Below are 27096 nucleotides of genomic sequence, written 5' to 3' on the forward strand. Positions count from 1 at the left end.
AAAACAACTCAACAACAACAGCATATATGATATGTGGCCCTCTTATCTTAGTAGTCAATACACAAAACCTAAAGATGTATGAGATTGTGGGGATTTTCTGCTCTGGCCGATATCAGGTCATGCAGATAAATATGAACCATGGTCATACTTTATTTTCCTTCTTCATTTAATGGCAGATCACCCAGAAGAAGGCAGTTCTATTTACCCCTTAGCCCTCCCAAATCCTTGGAGGCAAAATGAAATTTTTAAATTTGTTCATCCAAGATTAGAAATTTAAAAGCTTGAATCATTTGTGCCTTCCCACAGCAATGACTGCTCTCCTTTGAATAGTATCTAAGTGAACATCTTTCTATAACTAATTGGCAATTTTCCAGAAATGAGATTTTGAGATTGAGGTTTAGTATTTTCTTTTAGCGTATGTGGAAAATCTTCTACATGTTGTCTGGTGGAGGGCGAGAATAAAGTAAAGATAAGAAGATTTAGAGCTGGAATGGATTTCAGAGGGTAGAAACTTGGGCCCATGGCAGTTAAGTGAATTGACCTATGTCACACAGTTAATAAGTGTCTGAAGCAGAATTTGAACCCAGCTCTTCCTGACTTCTAGTCCAGAATTCTATCCTCTATGCCATACTGCTTAAGGGAGTGGTTATAGGTGAGGAAATGTCACCTAGAGTTATGATTAGCAATTTTATGCCCTGAGGCAAGTAACATAAATGTATCTTCTAATAAACTTTGTAATTCAAGATAATAAAAATAATATAAGAAATAATTAAGACAAATTCAGTTGAAAGAGGTTACTAGTTGCTCATAGGTAAAAGCATCTAGTAACTTCCTATTTTAACTAAACACAGTTGTTTCTACAAAGCTTTTACATGAATTTCTACAAGTCCATAAGCTAAATCTTCATGCTCTTAAATTTTTCTGCCTTAGGACAAAGCCCCATTCATTCTTCCCTAGTTGTAGCTCTGATGGCACCGAGTTTCCTAATGGGGCTCTTCTATAAGGAGAATTTTAAAGATTATGGGAGAGAATTAAAGGGACCAGAAGTTTTAAAATAAGCCTTCAGGCTTCCTAAGTACAGAAATCTGCTGAGTCCAAGACTGCACTCAGTTGTGGTTACTTATGGAATTTACATTATTACATTCATTTATGTTATTAGTAGCAGATCAGGGTGGCAGAATTCATTCACTGGTTTGTGCTGTTTCTGACTTCAGAACAGATGGTCCCTGGGAAACTGGATCTTATTTGTTCAGAAACAAATTGTGGCTTTGAAAACACTGAAATGCTGTGATAATTCAGGATCAACCAGGCAAGAGAAGGGTGAAGAGAGATCAGAGCCTTCTCTGGTAGGGAGAACCATTACTCTAGGCAGCTTGGAAAAGGCAAAAGAAAAGTGGGTTGTATCATCACACATGTAGACAGCGTGAATGCATACTACCTAACATTTGTGCATAGTGCCTTTTTGACCCATGTGTTCTTGTTGCTGTTGTTGCTGAGATATTCAGTTGTGTCCAACTTTATGTGACCCCTTGGACTTTTGTCCTTGGGGTTTTCTTGGCAAAGATATTAGAGTGGTTTGCCATTTCCTTCTTCTTTTATCTATGTACTTGGGTTCTACAGCAACTTTGCCAGATATCGATACACTGTTCCACAAAGATCTGGAAAGATTTGGGTGCAAAGATTTGTTTAAAGAGAGTTTTGCTTGGTTTGGCAATTTAGAAAGTTTGATAAGCAAAACATGACACTCGTCTACCTCCCTCCCCATATATATCCTAATAGTCTTTCTATTCATCTTCATCTAGTAGAGATCCCTAGCTTCCTTCAAATCACAAGTCAGGTGCCACTTCCTAGCTGAGGTCTTTCCTGAGCTCCTCAATAAGTGCTCTCCATCTTGAAATGACCTTGTCATATACTTTGAATTTGTTCATTTCCACTGGAATATAGAGCTAGAGCTGGGCAGCACCTCAGAAGCCACCTAGTCCCACCCCCTTATTTTATAGATGAAGAAACTGAGCCCTAGTGTGGGGTCCCTATTGGTGAAAAAGCCATTGAACACAGTAAGAAGTGAAAGCTATAACTTAAACACTGTGACCAGTGAGAACCAAAACACAAACATAGTGACCAGTACGTGACCAGTGCACAATGCTGCATTTGGGCATTTGCCCAAACAGCACTGGCTTAACACCCAGGCTCATTATTAAACAGAAATTGAAAATATCTACCAATCCATAACAATATACTCTGTAGCTCCTCCTCCCTTTGTCTCTTTCCTATACTTATCACTTGGGGTCTTTGCAAGGATCAATCCACTGTTGAGACTATTTCGTCTGGCTGCTGCCCCAGACTGCCCCTATGTAAGTATCCCAGTTGATTAAACTACTACTTGTCATCACTCTGGAGCTCCTGGCCTCTTTGTTTAGTATCAAACAAGCCTTTCTGTTTGGGGATGCTGTGAATATAACTGTGCTTGGGAATTCTGCGCAAGACACCTGGGGAGGTTAAGCGACTCACCCAAAGTCTCAATACGATGAACTTCAGAGTCAGAATTTAAACCCAAAGTCCTCAGGCTCCAGTGTTGTTTCTCTTACCTCCCACCATGGAAATTTCTTGAAGGCAAGGAATCATTCTATTTTTGTATTTATATCCCCCAACACCTAGCATACAGTAACTGTTTAATAATACATATTTGTTGAGTTGAATTGCCTTGGAAGGCAATTCAGTAGGAGACAAGCGCCTACTGCCCCTTACTGAAACACACTAGTTTAAAGGAAATCCTTTTGGTTTTCTCAAGGCATACATCAGTTAGTTCCTTAGGAAAGCAAACTGGTCAACCATACAGACACTATCCCAGTTTTGATAAGATTGATAATAAAAAGAAAGAGTGTAACCTAGGTTATAGGACTCATTTCTTTGGGGGGAAGGGGCAGAGATAGGGCTCCTTGGGATATATGTCTCAGATTATTGTTTTGTTGTTCATTTGTTTCAGTCATGTCTGACTCTTTGTGATCCCATTTGGGGTTTTCTTGGCAAAGATACTGGAGCGATTTGCCATTCCTTCTCCAGTTCATTTTATATATGAAGAAAGTTAGGCAAACAGGGTTAAGTGACTTGCCCAGGGTCACACAGCTAATAAGTAAGGTTGGATTTGAACTCGTCTTCCTGACTCCAGACCCAACATTCTACCCACTGTGCCACTTAGCTACCCTATTTCTTAGATCACAAATCCCCAAAGCCACAAATAGAGATTTCCAGTTTTCAATACATGAATAAAGTTGAAAGAAAGATGCCCCAAATGGCATTTCTCTGTGAGTGATGCTGAGAAGGCTCCTTTAGCGGAAAGCTAAGTGGACATTTCATATGGGAACATTAAAGACATTCTCAGAGAGTCATTCTGTTGTTGAACTTTTATTAACTGTTGAACTTATTGTTTTTTATTAAGATGATGAGACACACAAAATGGAGAATCACATGAGACCGTGGCTGGGTTTTCCCTGCAGCCCCTCAGCTGGACACCAAGTATGCTGCCAGTGAAGCCTAGGTCCTGACTTCCATAACTTCTTAGGGCTGGATAGTTTCCCATCATTCAAAGGAAAGCCTCTGCTTTAGCTCCAGACTGTACCCCTACCCCTAGTCACCTGTTGTGTACATGCTCACTGTTGGTCCCAAAGGGGCCACATCTGTCACCACTGCTGGGGAAAAAATGACAGCACAAAACAATTAAAAACCCAAGGGCTCCTACAAGTAAGTAGGACAAGAGCATCAGACAATACATCATTAGATGGTTTTACAAACAGGGATGCATTACAGACAGGCCAGAAAGGAGGATACACATAAGTGAAATACAAAATAATGGCAGGGGATCCCTCCTTAATAACAAACCAGAGAAAGTTCCAAACGGAGCAGGGAAGGAAAGAGCCAAGAGCAAGGCCACTAGGTTTTGGCAAATTTCCTTTTCAGAATTAGAAAACTATCTTCCTCTACTGCTGACACATTTGCGCAGTTGGTTGGATGCTATGGTACATTTTGACACACCCTTGGAAGAGCTAAGGAGACATTATACTAGGGGATAACATGAGGTTTTTTTCACTGATGGAAGTCACTCAGTCTTTAGAGAACAGGACATCTGGTTCTCAATTTCATTTCCTCAGCCAACCGAGTAAAATGAATGAATCAGGCCACTGATTTTTACATAACAGAGAGGAATGGATCTGCAATATGTTTCTTATATAACAAGCATCGTGCCCTGGGAGAGCTCCTAATGGCAAACTTTGGTGCTTGTGCATGATGAGTCATTCCAGTCACAAACCAGCCAGGTCACATGACTTGGCTAATGGGTCCCAAATTGTTGTCACCCCATTTCCCCATAGGTTTTTGTTAGTCATGAAAGTAAATTGAATCAGTTTATGGAAAAACTCTGCTTCTGGGCAGTAGAGTCTCAGGTACTAGGAGGATGGTGCCATGGAAAGAGAGGCCTTGGGTTCAAACCCCCGGTTTTGCTACTTCCTAACTATATGACCCCTCTGGATCTCAATGTGTCATCTGTAAAATGAGGGAGGTGAATTTGATGGCCTCTCAGGTAACCACTAGCTTTACAATCCTATGATTCTCTAGCTTCTTCTAGCCATACATAACCTTGGTCTAGAGCAGTCAAGAAAGAAGCAGTTACTGAATTAATGTCAGCATCACAACAGTTCTGTGACAATGAGGGTCTGCCTTTAAAATGACAAACTCCTTTCCTATCAGCTTGCAACAGTGTTCAATGTTTCTTGGACTAAACTCAACAATACATCATTACAGACTATTAGAAATCCATTCAATTTCCTCTTTGGATAACTTTTATTCTGACTAAGATATAATGCTAGAGAGATATCGTCCAGGATAGCACTATCCCCAGCTCCTTCATGGGGTTTGTTAATAGGATCGAATGAGATAATTGACGAGAAAAGGGTAAGGGAGATCACAGAAGGGAACGGAGTGTAGAGTAGCTTTATTAATTACAGTCTTAGCCACTTTATTTGAATTATTCAGCAGCACTGTGACTTTAAACACCTTTTCTGGGAGCTGTAACTTTCCTTCCAACCTTGATGTGACAGTTCTGTTGCTAAGGTGTTTTCTCACTTCACATTGGCTCAGTGCTCTCATAAAAACTTGTGATGGAAGCTTCAATCAGCCTTTCAAGGTCCATGAGACCTTGCTCAAAGTTACGATGTTGTCTCCTCTGTCTTAGACAAGGCAATTCTCTGGTAGAGAATTCATAGCAGCACAACAGGAAACCAAAGACAAAGAAGAGAAAGAGATATCTCCTTTTGTGAGTAAATGTAATATGAGTTACAGAGAATTGGCTATCATATGATATGGCCATCATCCTTAATGAGTGAATATTAATGAGGTTTAACTGCAGGTGGTCTCTAGATGGTTTAAGTATATGATGAAAACATATGCTCTCAATAAATAATATGGAATAGGAAAGCTATTAACAAGATACCGGTATTGTAAGTCAGAGATGAGCTATATTTCTACTAGCTCGCTAGCCATATGGTTTGGCTTTACTTCAAGCAAGAAGCATATTAATAATAATTGAGATACTATTTTTCCTTTGGTAAGATAGTAGCTAGAGTTGTACCATTAGTGAAATGTGCCTTTGTAAGACCTTGAGATACTGTCCAAAAGGCATCTATTTCACCATTAAAGTCAGTAATTTTTTCTAGAGCAGGAACTAGGAATTTTTGTGCCTGGCAGAACTGTAATTAGCATGGGGTGACTAGGATACCATCATCTCAGGAGGGAGGCATTCTTCTTATTTGTAACAAACATCCACCAGACCTTTGCTCATGGGTGTAATTCTCATCCTTATTCCTTCACTGCCTTGACCAATCCCACCTTCATGGTCTTGTCACTCTAGGCCATGCACTCTAGGCCATGTTGAACCAATATAACTCTAACCAGAATGCATTGGGCCTGAGGACAACCAAGATAAATGATATTGGAGTGTACACTGCCTCCTACCCACACATACACATACTTTACTTTCCCCAGGTGCTGAAATTTCTAGTTACATCTTTGAAACTGGGGCACATTTGCTGAGTTGGTGGTGGATGAGGCAGGGGTGGCAGCAAGAGTCTGCCCTGGTCAGTGCAGTCATGCAAGGAGGGAGAGCAGTCTGTCCCTCAGAGGTTCTAGAGTGCTTCTATAGCATGGTGTAGAGGTGGGGGAGCAGCAGAGGAGGGGCAGATTGGTGAGGCATAGTGACCCTACGAGTGGGTTGCCATGGCAATGACATACTGGAAGGGGCCAAACTAGAGATGGACAGTCTTCTGGACTGCTCCGTGAAAGAAGAATGACCCATTCCTGGAGGTCAGTACCCTATATCCTATGTTATATACTTCTGTTTTGTTAACTTGCATTAACTTTTTAAATATAGGCATAAGCATGATACAAGCAGGTTCTTGGAGTGGTTGGGGGGCCTGCTGAAAGTAGGAGTTCAAGGTGCATGGCCAGTGCATTTTAAGGATGACTAATTGAAAGGGAATTTCAGAACTTAGAGTTATTCTGTAGCTCCTTAGCTCTCTTCTACTCATTCATGGTCTCTTAGGGCTCCCAACATCTCTACACACTAAGTTCTACAAACTATATGTAGCAGAAAGAACACTGAATTTGGAATCAAGAACCCAGAGTCAAATCTTGCCTCTTCTTCACTAGCTATGTGACCTTTGGCAACTCACTTAACTGACCTAGGACTCAGTTTCCTCAGAAAGTTGGACTAGATGACCTCTAAGATCTTCTCCAGTTCTCTAATCTTATGATCTCTGTTCATAAAGGGTAAAAGCTTCCACTATTTATATAGTTACTTTCTCCTTCCTCCTCTTTTCTAAACTCCTCCTATTTGAAGGCCACCAGACAATATATTTCCCCTTTGTTATAGTCTACCACTTGATCAGCTCTTGGTTTTCCTGCTCTTTCAAATCACCCTCATCTTGTACCCAACGTAAAAACCTTCATTGGTGTCTGCTGTTCCCAGCAACATTCTTCTTAAAATTTTCTCAAAAAAGGTTGAAGAAGCGTAAGGATTTCTATCAGTTAATTCTCCTCCTCTTTCTTTGTTCTTTCTACCTTGAGATTCTCTTCCTTCCAGGGTCTTGTCTGGCCTTTCCCAATTGCAGCCTGTTCACTTCTACTTGGTTCTGCATCCCTGATTATGCTTTCTGTGGGTGGCCCTCCCCCTACCCCAATCTTGTAATAAGTTACTCTGCTAATATTTGTGGGGTGTTAAAAGGAAGAGGGCTTTGAGCCAGGTGTTTGGGGAAAAGAGCAGATGGGGTTTGCTCCCTCAGAGAGGAATTGTATGCAGTTACTAATGATTCATTTGGCATGTCCCTTAACATACTTCATTTGGCCCCATGCATGCACCTTTGCATTTGAGAGGCCTGTCCTGCTGCTGAGATCCACATAACAACGGAAAATCAAAACATAGCCTAGGACAGCCTGGCCTGTTGGCCCTAGCAGCATTTTGGTCCATTTGTGCCGAGCTTTACTAGTGCAAACGGCTTTGCATAAGAGGGACTAGGAATTTAAAAGCACATAGCTTGCAAATAGAGGTGGCTGTTGATCTCAGGGTCAGGCTACCCAATAGGCAAAGGGACATTTAGGGATCCAGAAGAGAGCAAAGGAGGTGTTTGAGACTCCTGGGATTGTTCTGGAGTGGCCAACACCTGATTCAGATTTCCTTACTCAGAGGACACAGGGAGGGGAAGGAACAGGATGGCTTTCTGGCCATAGTGAGTCCTGGGACCTCTTTTGCAGCTTCCGTTCTTCTTGAGGCCAACAAACCAATTTTTCTCCGCATGCTTCTTCGATACGTAGGTATTGTAATGATTCTCTTCCAACCTCTCTAGGAACAGGCATTCTTCACTGGGTGTCTGCTATAAAAAAACAGAGAAATTAAATCCATTAGAGATGCCTCCCTTTCTATCCCTAGGACAATGGGGACAAAACACTTGGGGAGGAAGAGAGTCTAGTCTATAGTAGTCCACTCCATACGTAGTATTCACTGAGTGCAAGTTTGGAGTCCCCTTTGGAAGGAAAATGGTGAAATGCTAACATTTCATCCTGTTGAACATCACTGAACAAGGTCAGATTTGTGTAGAACCTCAGGATTACTATTGTGAATATAAATTCCCATTATATACAAGACTATAGACTTAGAAAAGGCAGGAAATCTGGCTGCATTTAATTCTACCCCTTCAGTCCATACTCAGGAAGTTGCTTTTTAAAAATAAACCCCCAATATCAAATCTAGATCTCTAACCCTGACCTGTCTCCCGAGCTCAGACTTTCATTTCTAATGAACAGTATGATGGGCTGACCCCAAAAGGCCTTTCCAATTCTGAGATTTGGGGATTTGATCTCTAGCTGAATATCTTGCTAAGCTCAAACTCAGCAAGTCTGAAATGAAACTTTTTCTCTTTTCTACAAAATCTGCTCCCCTTCTTGACTTTGCTTTTTTAATAAAAGTGATTTTTAATCACAGTCTAACACATTTCTAATCCCCTCCTCTATCGTAGAACACAAAGGAAAACAGCCAAAGCTGACTAACAAAAAACAAGTCTGACACAACATTCTGCCTCCAGAGCCATATACCTCTCTGTAAGGGGAGGGAATCATTTCTTGTCTGAATCTAAAACTGAACACTTCAATTAATCTAAATTAAGCTGCCTTTTAAGGCTGTTGTCATTCATGCAACATTAGTTATTGTCTATATTTTTTTAACCTGGTTCTATTTACTCGACTCTGTATCAGTTCATACAAATCTTTCTTTATATCTCTGAATTCTTAATATTTGTCATTTCTTATAGCACACTAATATTCCATTATATTCACTGACCATGATTAGTTCAGCTAGTCCTTAATCAATGAAACCTATTTCCTCTCCAGCTGGTTGTTTTGTTTTGTTTTTTGCTACCACAAAAAAATGCTGTTATGAATATGCTCACATATATGGGATGTTTCTTGCTGTTTTTTTGCTTTGGGGGAAGTACATATCCAATTATGGGATCACTGGGTCAAAATATATAAATTATTTTAATAACTTTTCTTGAAGAATTCCAAATTTTTTTCCTCCTGATTTTTAAATTGTTATCAATTGTACCACCAATTACCTTGGTGGAAACCTTGAGGTTACTGTAGTCCAGAGATGTCAGACACACAACCTGCAGACCACATGTGGCCCACACATTACTGAGTACTCCCTGAACTAGATTAAAATGTAGTTGCTATCTGATTTTAATGTGCTGCTATAGTCATAAAAAAAGAAACATATAAAAGTGTGGTTTGCTGAGTCAGTATGGAGTCCACACGAATTTGTATATACAGTTTACTGACCCTGTTTCTATTTGACTTTGATACCACTGTTATAGACTCTTTCCTTCTCAGGTCACACACATGACTTGTCAAATCTTATCAATATCTTTCCTATCCATCCTTCTTTACCAGATTACAGGCCATTATTGTCATCTACATGGACAATTACAGTAGCTCTCTAACCAGTCTTCCTGTCTTCAGATGTTTCCTCCTTCCTCCATCCTTCAAACATTTGCCAGATTCATCTTCCTTATTATTAATTTGATCATAACATGTCTACCTGCAAAACCCTGAAATAGTTCTCTGTGCCCTCCTAAGCACAGTACGATGGGAAAAGTGTTGGATTTACAGAGGACCTGAATTCGAATTGTGGTCCTTACTTCTGTGGTCCTTACTATCTGTGTGACCTTGAACAAATCATTTATCATGTCTGGACTTTGTTGGACTGGATGACCTCTAAGTCACAAAATCTATGTTCCTAAGGGAAACTCAAAAGCCACATTTTTAGGAAAGACACTGATAAGCTGAAGAGTATCCTGAAGAGCTCAACCAGGATATTTCAAAAGACCTTGAGTTTTGCCACATAAGGATTGGCAAGTCACTTAATCTTGTTTGCCTCAGTTTCTTCATCTGTAAAATGAGCTGGAGAAGGAAATGGCAAACCACTACAGTATCTTTGCCAAGAAAGCCCCAAATAGGATCACAAAGAATCAAACATGACTGAAAAATCCAACCTTGTCAAAAGGATTGAAAAGTGGGAATCTTTAGACTATAGTAGAGAAGATTGAGTGGGGGAGGGCAGGAGGAGCAGGCTAGTTGCCTTTAAGTGTCTAGAGGCCTGCCATGGAGAAGAGATGTTAGATTTGATCAATTTGGTCCCAGAGAGCAGAATTGGGAGCAATGAGTAAAAGTTGCAAAGATGCAAATTTAGGCTTGAGATAAGGAAAAACTTCCTAACAAAGATACAAAGTGGAATTGGCTCCCTTTAGAGGGACAGGGCTCCCTCTCATAAGGACCTTAGTCAAAGCTGGATGACCAATTGTCAAGTATGTTGTGGAGAGAATTCTTGTGCAGGTTTGGGTTGGACTGGATGGTCCCTCCTCATCTTCATCTACTAGCTTCCCTGGCTTTCTTTCAGTTCCAACTAAAATCCCATCTTCTTCAGGAAGCCTTTCACAACCTTTCTTAATTCTAATGCCATCCTTCCCTTAATTATTTCCAATTTATCCTGTATATAGCTTGTTTGTACATAATTGTTTGTTTTTCTCTCCCATTAGATTGTATGCTCCTCAAAGATAAGGACTGCCTTTTGCCTCTTTTTGTATCCCTAGTGCTTAGTACGTGCTTGGCACATAGTGGGTACTTAGGTGGTCAGTCAACAATCACTTTTTAAGCACCTATTATGTGCCAAGCACTCCACTAACTGTGAACACAAAAATCCATTAGATTGCAACCTCCTTGAAGGCAGGAACTGTCTTTTGCCTTTTTTTGTATCCCTAGTGCTTAGTACAATGACTGGCACATTGTAGGCACTCAATAAATGCTTATTGACTAACTAAGAAAGGCAAAAGACAGTCCCTGCTCTCAAGGATCTCACAGTCTTATAGCGGAGGAAAAATGCAAACTATGTAGAAACAAGACATGTAGGGTATACACTGAAAGGGAACCAATAACGAATATAGACAAGGATACACAAGAAAGAGAAAACACTAAAATTAAGAGGTAGTGGGAAAACCTTTTGTAGAAAGTTGGGGTTTAGTTGGGACTTGAAGGAAACCAGGGAAGTCAGAAGGTAAAAATGAGGAGGGAGAGAATTCCAAGGATGGAGGACAGCTAAAGGAAATGCCCAGAGTCTTGTTTGACAATGAGAGCAAGAAACAGTGTCACTGGATTGAAGAGCACACAGGGGCAAGTCAGGTGGAGGAAGACTGAAAAGTGAAGGTGTTGTTATGAAGGGCTTTGAACACCAAACAGGGGATTTTACATTTGATCCTGTTGGTAATAAGGTACCACTAGAGTTGATTGAATAGGGAGGTGACATGGTCAGACCTGTGCTTTAGGAAGGTCAATTTGAGAGCTGAGTGGAAGATAGACTAGAGGTGGGAGAGACTTGAGGCAGGGAGACCAACTGCCATATTGCACATAGTCTAGGCATGAGGCAATGGGGGCTTAGACCAGGATGGTGGAAGTGGTAGAGGAGAGAAGGGGTCACAGATGAGAGATTTTACAAAGGAAAAATCAATAACCCTTTGCAACAGATTAGATAGGTGGGATAAAAGAGAATGAGGAGCTAAGGATGACACCAAAGTTGTGAGCCTAGGTGAGAATGATGGTACATTGGACAATAATAGGGAAGTTCAGGAGAAGAGAAGGTTGGTGGGGGGGGATTGGTGGGGGTGGAGAGGAGGAAGATAATGAGTTCAGTTTTGGACATGTTGAGTTTAAGATATCTATGGTATATCCAGTTCAAGAAATCCAATAGGTAGCAGGAGATGCAAGTGTGGCGATGAGGAGAGAGTTTAGGGCTAGATACACAGATCTGAGAATCATTAGCATAGAGACAGTAATTGAATCTATGGGAGCTAATGAGATGACCAAAAATATATAGAGAGAAGAGAAGAGGCCCAGGATAGAGCCCTGGGAGACACCTAGGGTTAGCAGGCATATATAAATGAAGATTCAGCAAAGCAGACATAGGAGTGGTCACACCAGTAGTACAATCAGTAGAGAAAAGTGTCACCAAAACTAAAGAGAAGAGAGCTTCAAGGAGAAGATGATCAATGCTATCAAAGCTGGAGGCAACTAAATGACTCAGTGGATAAAGCACTGGACCTAGAGTGAGAATGACCTGAGTTCAAATCTGGACTCAGCTACTCACCGTGTGAGCTTGGGCAAGTCACTTAACCTCTATTTGTCTAATCCACTGGTGAAGGAAATGGTAAACCACTCCAGTATCTTTGCCAGGAAAACCCCATACAGGGTCATAAAGAGTTGGACGTGATGTAATGGCTGAAATACGACAATAATCAAAAGCTGTAGAGCAATCTCAAAGGAAAAGAATTGAGGAGAATCCATTAGGTTTGGCAATTAGATTAGATCATGAGTAACTTTGGAGAGAGCAGTTTCAGTTGAATGATGAGGCTGAAAGCCAGTCTATGGAAAAGGAAGACATCACAACCTTTTGATATTGATTTATGGCATAGTGAAAGGACATCTTCAATTCAATCGTTCTGAATGCCAATAGAGACAACCATAACTATAACTGCCCTCTCCAATAATTTGTTTTCGCAGTGGCCTCATAGTGTCCCCAGAACCTTATGTCCCTGGATCCCACCCTACTCTCCACTAAATGTATCCCCAAAAGTACCTGCCCTATGCATGTTGTATGGAGTTTGTACCAAAATTGCTAGCTATTGCTCTGCCTATATTTAAGCATCAACTAATACGGAAATCACTGGGGGCTCAGTTACATGGGCAACATTAATAACCTACTCTTGGAGAGGAATGCTCATCCACATTTTTTATATACACACACATACACACACACACACAGTGCTTATTGAGTGTATATATGAAAAACATGAACTGACTCTTTCAGGGATTTAGGGTCTTGCTCCTTGACAAGGAAGAAGGCTGCTTTTTATCTGTATATCATAGAGTTATATCTGGATCAAAACAGACACTCCAAGACCCAGAGAGATTAAGTCACAGAGTGAATTTGGGGCTAAAACTGGAGTAGAACAAATTGTTCAACTGGTTAAGTACTGAGCATCTACTCTGGTATTCAGTGTGAGTCAAAACACATGCTGGTTAATCAAAATACTAAAATATATCCAAATTGATATTGATGTCAACAATGTGGGTATTCCTCCCAAAGGTGCAAATCATGCCAGGCCCTCCTATGTGACTCTTTCCACCATAAGTTCACCACTGGTGGACCACCAATTGTCCTGGGGGTCTTCCTTGAGTTCCCTGACATCACAAGGACACCAATGAATCACACACGTAGTCTCATCCCATGGTCTCACCATGTGACTAAACTTTTTTCTCAATTGCACATTTCTTTGATAATATCCCTTTGGGTATGTGAATTTCTGTTGACTGATTACTCATCCAAAGAGTATTTTCTGAGTGCCTACCACATATACACTAGGCCCTACTTGGGAATAGCAAGAAGATGATGATACTCTCTTGGTCCTTATAGAGCTGAAAGTCTGGTGAAGAAGAGATGTATACAAATCCCTATGACCATCAGTGTTGTGGTAAATATTTAAGAACAAGCTCTCTGAAAAACAAAACATACACACGACACACTTCAAAGATTAACCTGCATTATTAATGTTTTCTCAGTTACTTTCTTAAGTCTAGACAATCAGCACAACAAGTCATAATTTTTAGCGTTTGTTGATTTCCAAGGTGAAAATGTTCACACTGAAAATTGCTCTCACAAGCTGGTTTGAGTTGGTTCTAGCATATTCTTGCCTATAACATAAAGTAGAATGTACAAGTACAATAGCAGAGGTCCAAGTTGCTATGTGAGATTAGAAGAATGATAGATGATTCTCAGGTGAGGAGGCTAAGAAAAGGCTCTTTAGAAAAGATAGCACTTAATCTGGGTCTCAACTGAAAACAAGAAGGAGATATAGAAAGATCTCAAAAATGTTGTAGAATTCCTTCTCTTTACTGATATGAAACATGTATAGGCATTCTGCATATCAAAGAACTTCCACATCACCCATTGAATATTTCAGATGCACATTAATGACAACAGGAATGATCCCAAGTTAGACACAGAGGAAACTATCAAGGAATGACTTAGGATGATCTCTTATATGAGAAGCAGGAAGATGTCAGATTTAGCCAATTATCTGGAGGTTTCTCTGAGATGTAAATGAATTTTGCTAGGTCCTTTGTGCAAGTTGTTTACCCTACAATCCTATATCACAATCCAGAGAGAGAAAGAAAGGCTAGGAGATAGGAGAAGCTGAGGAGTACCACTTCTGGAAATAAAGAAAAGAGTTGGGGGTGGGGGGCGGTGATTCTGGGTTGGAGGTAAATCTATTGATTGAAAGATCCAATCAAGTTCCATTCATATTCTAGTGAAAAACTCTATTAAGTATCACTATACCTACTTTAACATTTCAAGGGTCAGTGATTTCATTCATCTGTTGATGAAGATCACAACCCTGCCACACCTTTAGAAATGTGTTAAATAAGTTGCTGTGGCCAAATAAAATCCATCCCCTGTAGTCAACCCCATGGTGTGGAGCTTCTGTACATCCATCTGGGTTAGCCCTCAGACAACAGTATAACTTGCACTTGGTCATCCTGGCTTGGTAAAACGTGATGGAGCTTATGCTTGGAAGAACATGAAGAACATGCCACCATTAAGGTAGCAGAGGATGACTTTCGTCTTCTTTTAACCCATTGTTCTACTATATGTGGATTTCCTGTAACTTTGTCATTTCCCCATGGTTTGCCATTTTTGTCCTGTGCTTTTGTAGTTTCTAGAGGCAAAGACCCTTTGAAAGCCTCAAGAGCAGAGGTTCTTAAGTCTTTTTGTGTCATGGCCCCCTTTGGCAGTCTGGTGAAGCCTTTGAACCCCTTCTCTGAATAATGTTTTAAATGTATAAAATAAAATACAGAGGATTACAGAGGAAACCAATTATATTTAAGTTGTCATTTAAAAAAATTCACAGACCTTTGTCCGGGAAGATTGTAGGCTTGCTTGGGGATGGAAGGGAAAGGGAAGAAGCTGTCAATCTAAATCTTCTTCTGCCCTGGGCCTAGGAAAAAGGGGAACTAAATAGGAAAGTAGATTGTTGCGGTAGAAGAGTAAATATGTATGTCTCTTCAGCATGTGGCTGGGAAAAGGAAGGGCTAAATCCCAGAAGCGTTCCTGGAGTCATGGAAGAGTCATGTTGGCAGGAGGCCCCGTTCACCCATAGTGTTCTAGAGTCGTCTCTAGATCATCATGGCATCACAGATTTAGAGCTGGAAGAGAACGTTGAGATCATCTCATTCAACACTCTCATTTTATAAATAAAGAAAGGCCCAGACAGATTAAGTGATTTGCTTAAGGTGACACAAATAGTTGGAGAGCTGGGATTTGAACTAAGCCATCTGGTGCCAAACCCACCAAACTTTCTCCAGTACCATATTGTGGGACCCAGCCAAGTGTGGTGGTTCCCTCAGCCAACATCTATTGATAAGTGAAACTGCGGTACAATGAAAAGAACATTGGATTTGGAGTCAGAGTTGCTGGGTTCAAATCCTTCCTCTGTTGCCTGCTACTGTGTGCCCTTGGGTAATTCACTAACCGGCTTTGGGTTTCCATTTCCTCATCTGTAAAAAGAGAGTTGGACTAGATGTCTGCTAAAGTTTCTTCCAACTCTAAATCTCTGATAATACGATCCTATGAAATCAGGTTAATGATAGCTCATGGTTCTGTGGCACTCGCAAGTTTGCAAAATGATTGACAAGTATTGTCTCATCTGAGCCTCACAATAATACTACGAAGTTGGCGCTATTATTATCTCCATTTTATAAATGAGGAAACTGAGGCTAAGAAAGGTTAAGTGCCCAGAGTCACAGTCTCGTAAGTACCTGAGGCAGGACTCAAATGCAGAGCCACCTAGCTCCCTCACTTGGGTTACTATGACAAAGGCAGACAGGAGTGGCGAAAGGTACCAAGAGCAGCAAAAAGCCTGATGGGGAATGCCGTTTGGGTGTGGGGAAGGTTTGCAGGCAGATCAGATAGAATTCTAGATGTCCAAGGTCTCTATCAGCACCATTCCCATCCCCTCCTTTCTCTGCCTGCTGCCTCAGAATTACTTCTCTGCAGCTACATACCACCCAGAACAATTTCCCAGATTCCCCTAATTGCCTTTGCCCTAGTGATAGCTCCAGTGACAGCCACTTTTCTCTCTGATGTTTTCATTTGCTGCACTTGCTACAGGAACAAGAGCATCAGGTTTTGGAGCACCCAGGTTGGAAATCCCAGCTCTGGCTGTTATTGCTTGTCACTTGATTTATTTGGGTCTCAGTTTCCTCATCTGTGAAATGAGGGGTTGGATGAGATTCTCTTTCGGATCCCATCTACGTCTTAATGTTATAACCCTACGGATCTTAGCAGTGAAAGGATTATGAGGGTTCAACCGCAGTAATCCAATCTGTTAATTTTACAGAGGAAGAAATAGAAGCCAACAGAGGGTGTGTGATTACCAGACTTTCAAGAATTTATCATCAGACCAAATACTGCCTTTTCAATAAACTCGCTAAACTTGTTTCTCTAAAAAAAAAAAAAAACAAAACATGCATGCCAAATGCCTTTGTCAATTATTTGTAGTATGTATTTTATGACAGGAAACTTTTTTGCACAATTTGTTGTTCAGTCGTCTGGTCATGTCCAATTCTACATGACCCTGTGGACCACAGCACGCCAATTATGTCCATGGGGTTTTCTTGGCAAAGATACTGAAATGATTTACCATTTCCTTCTCCAGTGGATTAAGGCAAACAGAGGTTAAGTGACTTACCCAGGGTGACGTATATAGTAAGTGTCTGAGGCTGGATTTGAACTCAGGTCTTCCTGACTCCAGGACCAGCACACTATCCACTGAGCCGCCTCCTTTTTTGAACACTACACACCAATCAGCGTTTTGCCTTCAACACAATTAAGTACCTACTATGTGCCAGAGTCTGTGATGGGCAATGGGGATAGAAAGACAAAAATGAAACAGTACCTGTCATCAGGGAGCTTACATTCTATTAGGGAAATAATATGCACATAAATAAGTATATACAAAATATGTACCAAAGTCAGGGGAGAACAGTAGCAGCTGGAGGGGGAATGTAACAGTTGGCATTTACATGGAGTTTTAAGGTTTGCAAAGTACTTTACTCTTTCAACCACCCTGGGAGTTAGGTAAAATTATTATCCCCATTTTACAGATGCAGATGAGGCAAAGAGAAGTAAAACGACCTGCCCAGCATCACACAGTTATGAGGCATAGGGATTTAAACTCAGATCTTCCTGATCCAGGTGATGGGGGTCTGAACCCCCAAAAGGAAAAGACCATGTCTTTGGGATCTGTACCCCCAAAAGGAAAAGCCCCTGGACTTTGCCATGTGGCCTAGGTTCCTGGCATTCACCTGGGACACCCAGCCCTTCTGGGTCTTTCTCTATTACCTCCCAGTCACCCCAGACTACTTGGCCACTCCTAGGTCCTTCCCGCAGTCTTTCTGTATAAGTTTTGTCTTGCCCCCCTTGCTCAGATTCCTTAAGAATCTGGCCCATAGTGATATAGATGCTCAGATTTCTTAAGGCTGACCAATGCTTATTGATTGATACAAGCCTCACAAATGCTCAGATTCTTAAAATCTGGCCAAAATGCATATTCTCAAAATCTTGTCCACCCTGACCAGTATTCTAATAAACCTTGTCTTTGGCTGAAAGAAGCCTTGAGTCAAATTCATTCGAGGCAGGACCTGCGTCGCTTGCCCTTGAATTTCGGGTCCCAGTACCCCTAGACCTCAACACAGGTCTAGGATTCTATCTACTACACTACCTAGCAGCCAGGATAAGGAAAGGCTTCCTATAGGAAATTTCACATGAGCAGAACTTTGAATGAAATAAGGGAGGAGGCAAGGCATAATTACATTCCATGCTTGGGGGACAGAGCAACCCAGAGATTTGTCCTTTCCCCTTTGCTGCTAAATATTTTTGTCAATGACTTCAATGCTATATTTATCAAATTTATTGATGACCCTAAATTGGGAGGAATAGCTAAGATGCTGGATGATAGAATCAGGATCCAAAAAGATCCTTGCTAAAGATCTAGTGGGAAATAATGGGATGGATCTAATTTGAACCATATAAAAGGAATGAGTTTAAATCTTATACTTATGTTCAAAGAATCAGACCTATGAATATAGCATAACACCAATGTGTGTTCTCATCTAACACCCCTACAATGTAATTGGATTGTGTTAGAGTGGAATCTAGTCACAAAGTGGGGTATAAACACCCCGCGATGTCACACTTGGGACCTCACACCTTTTGGCTACATGTGTCCAATGCCTCTACTTCTCTTCGGGTTCTGCTTGATCCTCTAATGTGCTCTCACACTAGCAGATCTAAGTTCTTAGAGACAGACCTCCACCACATGGTCACATTCAAACTTTCTCAGGGTTCTAGAGTAATCCTGTTAAGGGGAAGCTGGAGGAGAGAGCAGGACTGATAACTTTGTGCAACTCTGCCTCACTTAAATCCAATTCACTTTCAAGTAAAGACATCACCCTCCTGATGGCATCGGGCTTCTTTAAGAATGAAGGATGGGTAACAACAACAATGAGGAGAAATACACTTCTCCTACTCACCACTTGAGCTGCCATCCAATGTGTTTTTGTCTACACAGTCACTCACAAGGCAATGCATCCACACAGCGCATAAAATTCATACAATCAGACATTCACAATAATGTAATCTTTAGATCATAAACATAGCCATTTTCTTAATAACAAAGCAAAAGAAATCATATTATAAATGCTAACATATTAAATCAAAGTTGTAAATTTATATATATACATACGCATATGTATGCATATGTGTGTATATATACACATACATACATATATAAAATAGAACTAGGTGGTGTAGTGGCTAGAGTGCCAGGCCTAGAGTCAGGAAGACTCATCTCCCTGAGTTCAAACCTAGCCTCAGACACTTAGTAGCTGTGTGACCCTGGGCAAGTCACTTGACCCTGTTTGCCTCAGTTTCCTCATCTGTAAAATGAGCTGGAGAAGGAAATGGCAAACCACTCAAGTATCTTTACCAAGAAAACCCCAAATGGGGTCATGGAGAGTTGGAACCAACTAAAAAATGACCAAATAACAAAATAAATTATAAATATACATATAAACCCAGACCAGACTCTTGCTAATACACTTCATAGCTATGGTAAAAGAGTGAGTACACATTTATAGAAACATGACAGGGAAATACATGAAGAAGGAAAATTTGGATGTTTGGGGTGGTAACTCACAGCTCTAGTCTGCAGTCTTCAATGTCATTGATCCATTCAGGAACATCTATATCATACCCGATCCTTACCACTCTTCAGTTGGGAAAATCATCTTTTCTCTACTAAGCTTTAAAAGCTCCTTCAATTAACCATTAACCTTAAAATGGGCATTTAGAAAGTGTTAGCTCTTAATGTAGTTTTCTTTAAGCAAGACAATTACCAAAGTCGTCAAACTGTTTACCTCTGGTCTGTCCAAACCAGTCCAGGCCGTTATTCATTCACCCAGATGGGGTGCTGTCCAATCAAAATGGCCCTTACAGAAAGCTAGTACATCTTCGCTCTAAGCCAGCTCACCAGGATTCCACAGCTGCAAAGCCCCCCTCTGCTTCTGCTTCTCCTTCTCAAGCTAGAGGGGGCAGCAAAGAGCAACCAGCCCATAGGTCATTAGTGGTCACTGGAACTCTTAGCCAATGAAATCAGCGCTCTCTGACCAATTGGGAACAATTCAGCTGAAACCTTCTCTCAGCTGCCTCCTTCCAGGTGCCATAGTTCCAACGTGAGCAGCTTTTTAGGACCAAACACGCTCCCCACCTCCCCCTTCAGCTAAGGTTCCCGAAGAGGAACCTTGTTTCTGCCATTGCTACGTCTTTTAGCCTTCATCTTCTGTGCTCAATGACGCAGATGGGGGCTTCCTAAATATTAGTGACTCACTTTTCACAAGTCACAATTGGCCCAATTTTCCTTATCAAATTTATAGTTTTTAGTTTTTAAAAATCATACTTCAGGCTCTAAATATTTATGACTTCTCATTTTCTTAATTTTATTCTTTTTAAGTCACAAAATACAATATAAAATATGTATATGCAAATTAGGGAGGTATTTATCATTCCTTAGTTCTGAAATCTCCAACAAGGTAATGTGTCTCTTTGGTGCCTTTTAAAACTGTGTTTTTTTACCCAAAAAAAAGTGCTGTAGGTTTTAATAAGCAAGAGATCTTTATAAATGCTTACGGTGGTGTAATGGATCGATTGTTCACCTTGAAGTCAGCAAAATCTGTGTACGAATCCTGCTTCAGACATATACTAGTTATGTGACCCTTGACAAGTCCCTTAAACTCTCTGTGCCTCAGTTTTCCAATCTGGAAGAATGGGGAAATAATTTGCCAAAAAAACTAGTGCTTTGCAAACCATAAAAGTGTCATATGAATATTTGTTATAATGATAGGGTAGCTAGGTGGTACAGTGGAGAAAATGTTATTTGAAGTCAGGAAGACCTGGATTTGAATTCTGCCTCAGGCATTTACTAGCTGTGTAACCCTGGGCAAGTCACTTAACCTCTCTTGGCCTCAGTTTCTTCATCTGTAAACCTTGCATAGTAATGGCACCTACCTCCCAGGGATGTTGTGAGTACCAAATGAGACAATATAAGAAAAGTGCTTTGCAAACCTTAAAGTGTAATATGAATGCTAGACATTAAAATATTCCCACCCAAGTGAGGCATCACTCCTCATTGTTTACAAAGAGATCCAAATCTTTAACTCTATACCACAGATAATGTTCCTTCCAAAACTGTCCAAAGTCCTATCTGAAAGGTGTATTTCTTCATACACATATTTTAAAATAATACTCACTCTAGGTATCAAATGACAAGACCAGCAACATCTTACATCCTTTGGCAATTAAAATAAATCTTTTCCTTTACACAAAATCATTGCCCTCTTTATCATTAATAAAAAGGATCTTAAAGAGACAGAATGCCTTACAACAGCATGGGAAGGAATGGCTAGATATTGTGTGGAGAAAAATTGGGGGTTTTTAGCTGAGTGCAAGCTCAGGGTGAGTCAGCAGTCTTAGTTGGCATACAAAAAAGCGAAAGTGATCTTGGGCTGCCTACAAAGAGACAATGTGTCCTGAATGATCATCCCATGGTACTCTGCCCTAGTTAGACCACATCTGGAATATCGTGTTCAATTCACAAAGGTCAGTGACAAAATGTATTGTGCCCAGAGGACAGAAACCAAGCTAGTGAGATTAGAGACTACAACATAAAGGAATCAGTTAAAGGAGTCAGGACTGTTTAGCCTAAGGAGAAGATTTAGAGGGGCTCACATAGTCACTGCCTCTGGAGCAGAACTAGGAACAATTGGCACAAGTTACAGAGGGGCAAATTTAAGCTCATTGTAAGGAAAAACTTCTTGGCAATTAGGGCTGTACAAAAGTGAAATGAGCTGCATCAGGAGGTAATGGATTCCTCTTCATTGGAGGTGTTCAAATATGGAATGGATGTTCATTTGTCAGGGTTATTTATTGTAAAAGGATTCAGCTAAAAGATCCCTAATATTCATTCCCAATCTGAGATTCAGTGGCTCCATTAATCCTGGCTCTAATATTTGCTGGCTATGGGTCCTTGGAAAGGCATTATTATTTCCTGGATAGAAGACATTATTTCCTGGATAGAAGTTTTTTTTCAAGTCTTCACAATTACTTGGGGAGAGTTTATTGAAGGAGGGCTTCTATTCCTCTGATTACATAGTTATATTAATAATAATAATAGAGTGGTATATCCATGGGTTGACTCCAGGTCTAGTCTCTTCTCCAGATACAGGAAGGAAAAACAACCCCATCTAGCTCCTCCTGAGGGTATGGATACAGACCATGAAAGCTAAGACAGCATGAAAAGGGTTGCTGGGGAAAGCAGAGACTTGGCCTGAACTTTAACTTCGCCAAAGGTCAATTCCCTAACTGTTATACCAAAATTGAAAGGGACTTACTAAGCAGAGACTGCCATAGAAACTAATCCCTAACACCCTGCTTTAGGTGATATGTCACTCTCCCACTGTGTCAGGAAGACAGAGAGATTAACTTGGGAACATTTATGACCTGATTTAATTCCTTGCTGTTTACCTTGCATTTGGTCTTAATTAAATGTCTTTTGCTCTGGTGTCATGAATTATTTGGCATGGTCTGGCAAGGTATAATTGACAAAAACTTGTGTGGTGAATTTTAATAAATGCTGACCGTAAACAATGCACCAAACCTTGGACCTAGCAAGGGGTCCAAGAGTCGTGTGGAGAGAGGAGAGTAGGAGAGAGCCTACTCCATGATAACTCAGATTTCTCTCTGAAGTTTATAAAGCATTTCCCCCCCACCACCACGCTGTGAATTAGGTAATACATGCATTGAATTTATCTTATGAGGTGTGGAGGTTTGTCAGGAGGCATCTGGGAGGCATTTCCCATAGAGGAGCCAGGCACAGTGGGACCTCATTGAGAGAATACAGGGAATTCCTGTGACTGGTTCCTAGTGACTGTGACTACCACACAAGTGACTGGTACCTGAAAGGAGAGTGAACTCTTCTTGGAGGAGACTCCTTTCGTGATTTATATAAAATGCATTGGTGAGGCCTGTCTCATTTTTTGGAACCTCCTTTTCACCTTGCACCTTCTTCCACAGTATAGCAAAGGTTGTGTTGTGGAACTTCTGTCTTTGCCACTTCCATCAAGAGAAGTTGGTGGCCACTTCCAGCAGAAGCAAATGAAAGTAGTAGATATGCTTGAACATAGTCTCTGAGGAGAGATGCTAAGAGTGAGCTTTTCCCAATGTCACTTACGGCAGTGACTGGGCCCCAGAAAAATTTCCTTCAGAAATATGGAGGAAGCCAAGTATATTCCCAAGCTTTGGGAGTTACCTTGTGGGCTCAAGAGCTCTTGAGTTCAAGAGTTGGAGACCTGGACCTTTATAGAGAGAAGTCCTGATGTCATGTACTCCTTGGAGATAGAAGGAAGGAAGGAAACAAGCATTTATCGAGCACCTACTATGTGCCAGGCACTATGTTAAGTGTACAAATAGTACTTCATTTGTTCCTCACAAAAACCCTAGGAGCTAGGTGCTTGAAGAAACTGAAGCAGACAAATGTTAAGTGACTTGCCCATGGTTGTACAGCTAGTAAGTGTCTAAGGCCATATTTGAACTCAGGTCTTCCTAACTCTGGGCCCAGTGCTTTATCCACTACACCAACAGTCTACAAGAGGAGTCCAAATAGTTCTTGTCCAGAGTCCAGCTAGAAGAGCAAAGCTAATAAGTTACTCAGACAATCCTGGTCCAACAGGAAGGGGATTATTTGTTCATATTTATCCATTCATTCATTTGTTTAGTTGTTTGTTCATTTATTTATTTATCTTAGGTGGGGAATAGAAATCACAGGTACTGTGAGACTAGAAGGGATTAAATATGACCATAGGGGAGAGGAGATTTTGCTATATTGATTTTGCTATTTTGCTATGTTGTATATTGCTGTATTGCCTTGAAAATGACCCAAACCCAAATTCAGTTCCCTTCTAGGGGAGGGAGCTGAAGGGTTTCTGAGAGCTTTTTGTGTTTATGTTTCTTTATCTATTTTGGGACTTCATGCATGAGTTGTTTTCAAGGTTAGCAAGTTTTTAACAAGTGACTCTTCAGAAAAAAATGTATTCAAAACACACTTTTAAGATTAGTCTCATTATTGACATTTTCTCCATCACTTTTTTAAGTCTAGACAATCAACAAAACAAAAAATCAAGCCCTGATTTGTAGCATTTGCTGCTTTCTGACAATCAATGAAAAGTCCACTGAGCTGGCTCCAGCACCCCCTGCTCCTTTGCATCTTATGCAATTTCCATGTGGGTAAAATAAAAGTTGTCCTGTACCAGACAGACATTTAGTACTTGGAATTACTGTGTGGGCATCATTTAGATATGAGCTATACCATGAATATATTTTGAGATTTTCTTAGAGTACTCCAGCCAAAGAAAGAAAATGATCCTTTGAAATTAGGTCCCTGGGATCAAACCTGGTTCATGTGAACTCAGCATCAGGTCTCCTTGGGAAGAAAAGAAATGCCATTTCATCATGCACCAGTCTCCTGCCTTTGAGGTAAATGTAGAAAATGCCATTCATCACACTAGATCTTCTGCCTGGTCTCCAGGAAGAACAGAAATAGCATTTCATTGACCACCAGATTCCTCCTTTCTAAAGAAGAGGCAAAAGGTCATTCTGTCCAGTCTCTGGCCTGGACCAGTCCTTCACCTCCCAGCACCAGTGCCCTCACCTGACCTGCCTAAGGCCCTGAGAGAACTTACCCTGAAGCCAAATGCCTACTGACAATGAAAACCTACATGAACTCATTCATCAATGATTATTTAATGATCAATAAATTCTCGTCTGATCAGATCTTCCTCCTCTCAGTGATTCTGACCCCCCCCCCCACCCCAGGTGTTATTATTCAAACCTCATTCTCTATCCCCCTCTATCTTATCTCTCTTTCCCGTTCCCCTCAAGCCAATTTCCTCCTCTATAATGTTCCACCTTAAAGCTACCCACACCTCCTACTGTGTTCCCTGGAATGCCAACTCCATAGGTAACAAACTTGCTTTTATTTAAATCTTTTGGCTTTTACATTTCTTCCATCTTCAGACTCTCCCTGAGACCTGATTTTCCCTTAATTACACAGCCTCCCTGGACTACCTTTCCCTCAATACCCCCCTCATCCACCCACTTACTGGCCAAGTTAAGGGAATTAGAATACTCTTTGCTCCTCATTGCCACTTCCAAGTTCTTCCTCTAACACCATCACTTAGTGTGTTTCCTCCTCCTTTGAGGTTCACTCAATGCATATTGACCACTTATTAAAAATCCCATTAGCTATTATCTACCAACCTCTATGACACTTCCCTTCTTTCCTATATGAATATAATGCCTAGCTCACAGTCTATCTCTCCTCTTCAACTCCTTCCTTCATACTATGGGACTTCAACTCGCATAATGATTTTACCTCAAACATCCTGACTTCACAGTTCTTCAACTTACTAATTTCACACGACCTACTTTCCCATCCTGTCTCAGCCACACACAAAGATAATCCATCTTTTGTTCTCTTTTCAATTTTTTCTTCCTAAACTATAATTTCATTGATTGTTTTATTTTTTTAAGCTCTTCATCTCTTGTAGCTACTCCTTTGTCCTTATAGCCAAGCCATTTCTTTTCTCTGAGATTCTTCTTATAGTTGCTGTAGAGTTATTCTCTTCATCTGGGTTTATCTGTTGGGCTTCTCTTAACACATCATTTGTCTTCATTGTGCTTGGTGTTTTCTTCTGTTTACTCATATTGTCAGGCCAGTCTCCTCTGGTACTCTTGAAAGGCCTTGTTAAGTAGGCCTTCTTTTTTCCTACCCTTTTTGTAGTATGTATAACCTGAATGGAGTTGCTGATATTTGCTCTCTACCCCAATCTCTGGTTTCTGCCTTAGTCTTCTAGTGGTCCATTGAAGGTACTGGTCCAGTTCTACTTCTGTCTTTGTCTCGTTGTATTGTCCTCTAATTGGGAGTTACTTTAATTCTCTGCTGTAGCCCTGACAGACCCCACTGAAATATTAGAGTTCATGCCCATCTTGGGCCTCTTGTACAACAACCTTTGTTTGTGTTGGCACTCAGGCACTGAGTTAATCCTATCTTCTGCTATAGCTCCCAGTGCTCCAAATAGTGTACAGACAAGTCCTGTCTCCCTGAGCAGTGAGCCAGCGAGACTGCTTCTGTCCACTGCTTCTGTTTTGGCAGATCAGGACTGAGATATGGCTTCAGGTGCCCAATTACTAGAGCTCCTGCTGTCCTGTGATCTCCCTGTTTAGTGCACCAGCTGGCTCCGGGTCTGTTTGTGAGAGCATGTGCTGCAATTGCTGGCATAGCTCCTCTCCCCTTCCTAGGCTGGCTTTAGTCTTCTTAACTGAGTGTCTGCTGGCTTCCCTGTCATGATCCCCCTCCCTGTTAAGGCTAGCTTCTACATTTGCCTGAGCTTTTGATGGCTTCTCCAGTGTGACCCCCTCAACCAACTTCTATCAGCTTCTGGCCTTCCTTTTTATGGAGTTTTGCAGTGGATAAAGGAAGTTAATTATGTTTCCTTCTTACTTTCTTTATCATTGGTCTTTCTGGGGTGCTTTTCATACACATGTTGAGAGTGCTAGGTTTCTATTTTGCTGTCTTAGCAAAGACTACCCTCTACCCCCGACTTAAGCATTCTAAAGTCTATCTCTTTAACCTTTGTTCTGCTCTGTGGATCCCAGTCTGAACTCGTATATGAACTGTGGTCTAACATTTCTTTCAACTCCTACTTTATCCCTGGGGCAGTAGTCTAGTTTACTATCAAATTGTTCCAGGGACTCTATTTAGAGGCAGCTAGGTGGCATAGTATATAAAGTCCTGGACCTGGAGTTAAGGAGATCTGAATTCAAATGCAGCCTCAGCTACCTACTAGCTATATGAGCCTAGGCAAGTAACTGCTCTCTGCCTCAGTTTCCTTGTCTGAAAAGTGAAAATAATAATAGTGCTTACCTTACTGGGTTGTTATGAGGATAAAATGAGTTAATGATTATAAAGCACTTTGCAAACTTTAAAACCCAATTTATTATTATTATCATTACTTAACAAAACTGCAAAGGAACAGGGTTGAGCTGGTTGATGTGAGGAGATTCCTTACAATTCTCTATAATGCCCCTAGATACTAAGCAAATCAACCCGGGAGCAAGACTGAATGAGCCAAGCGGAAGTTCACTGTCTTTGAACTACTTCTTACCAACAACCAAAGTTATTGAAGCAGTTAGGTGTGGTGAATGGAGTTCTGGGCCTGGAGTCCCGAAGATCTAGTTCAAATCTGGCCTCAAACACTTACGAGCTACGTAACCTTAGG

The 27096-nt window shown here is 40.9% G+C and overlaps 1 protein-coding gene across 1 annotated transcript in view; it reads right to left on the reverse strand.

The window, feature by feature from the left end:
• Positions 1–3389: 3389 nt before the first annotated feature.
• The window catches only part of FGF1 (fibroblast growth factor 1), a 150766-nt gene continuing 127059 nt past the window's right edge, over positions 3390–27096 (reverse strand). The window contains exon 5 of the mRNA XM_036749319.1: positions 3390–7919. Within this exon, the coding sequence (XP_036605214.1) occupies positions 7725–7919 (195 nt within the window). The 3' untranslated portion in view covers positions 3390–7724. The remainder of the gene's footprint in view (positions 7920–27096) is intronic.

This window comes from Trichosurus vulpecula, chromosome 3 (assembly GCF_011100635.1).
Source record: "Trichosurus vulpecula isolate mTriVul1 chromosome 3, mTriVul1.pri, whole genome shotgun sequence".
In the NCBI taxonomy this organism is placed as follows: Eukaryota; Metazoa; Chordata; class Mammalia; order Diprotodontia; family Phalangeridae; genus Trichosurus; species Trichosurus vulpecula.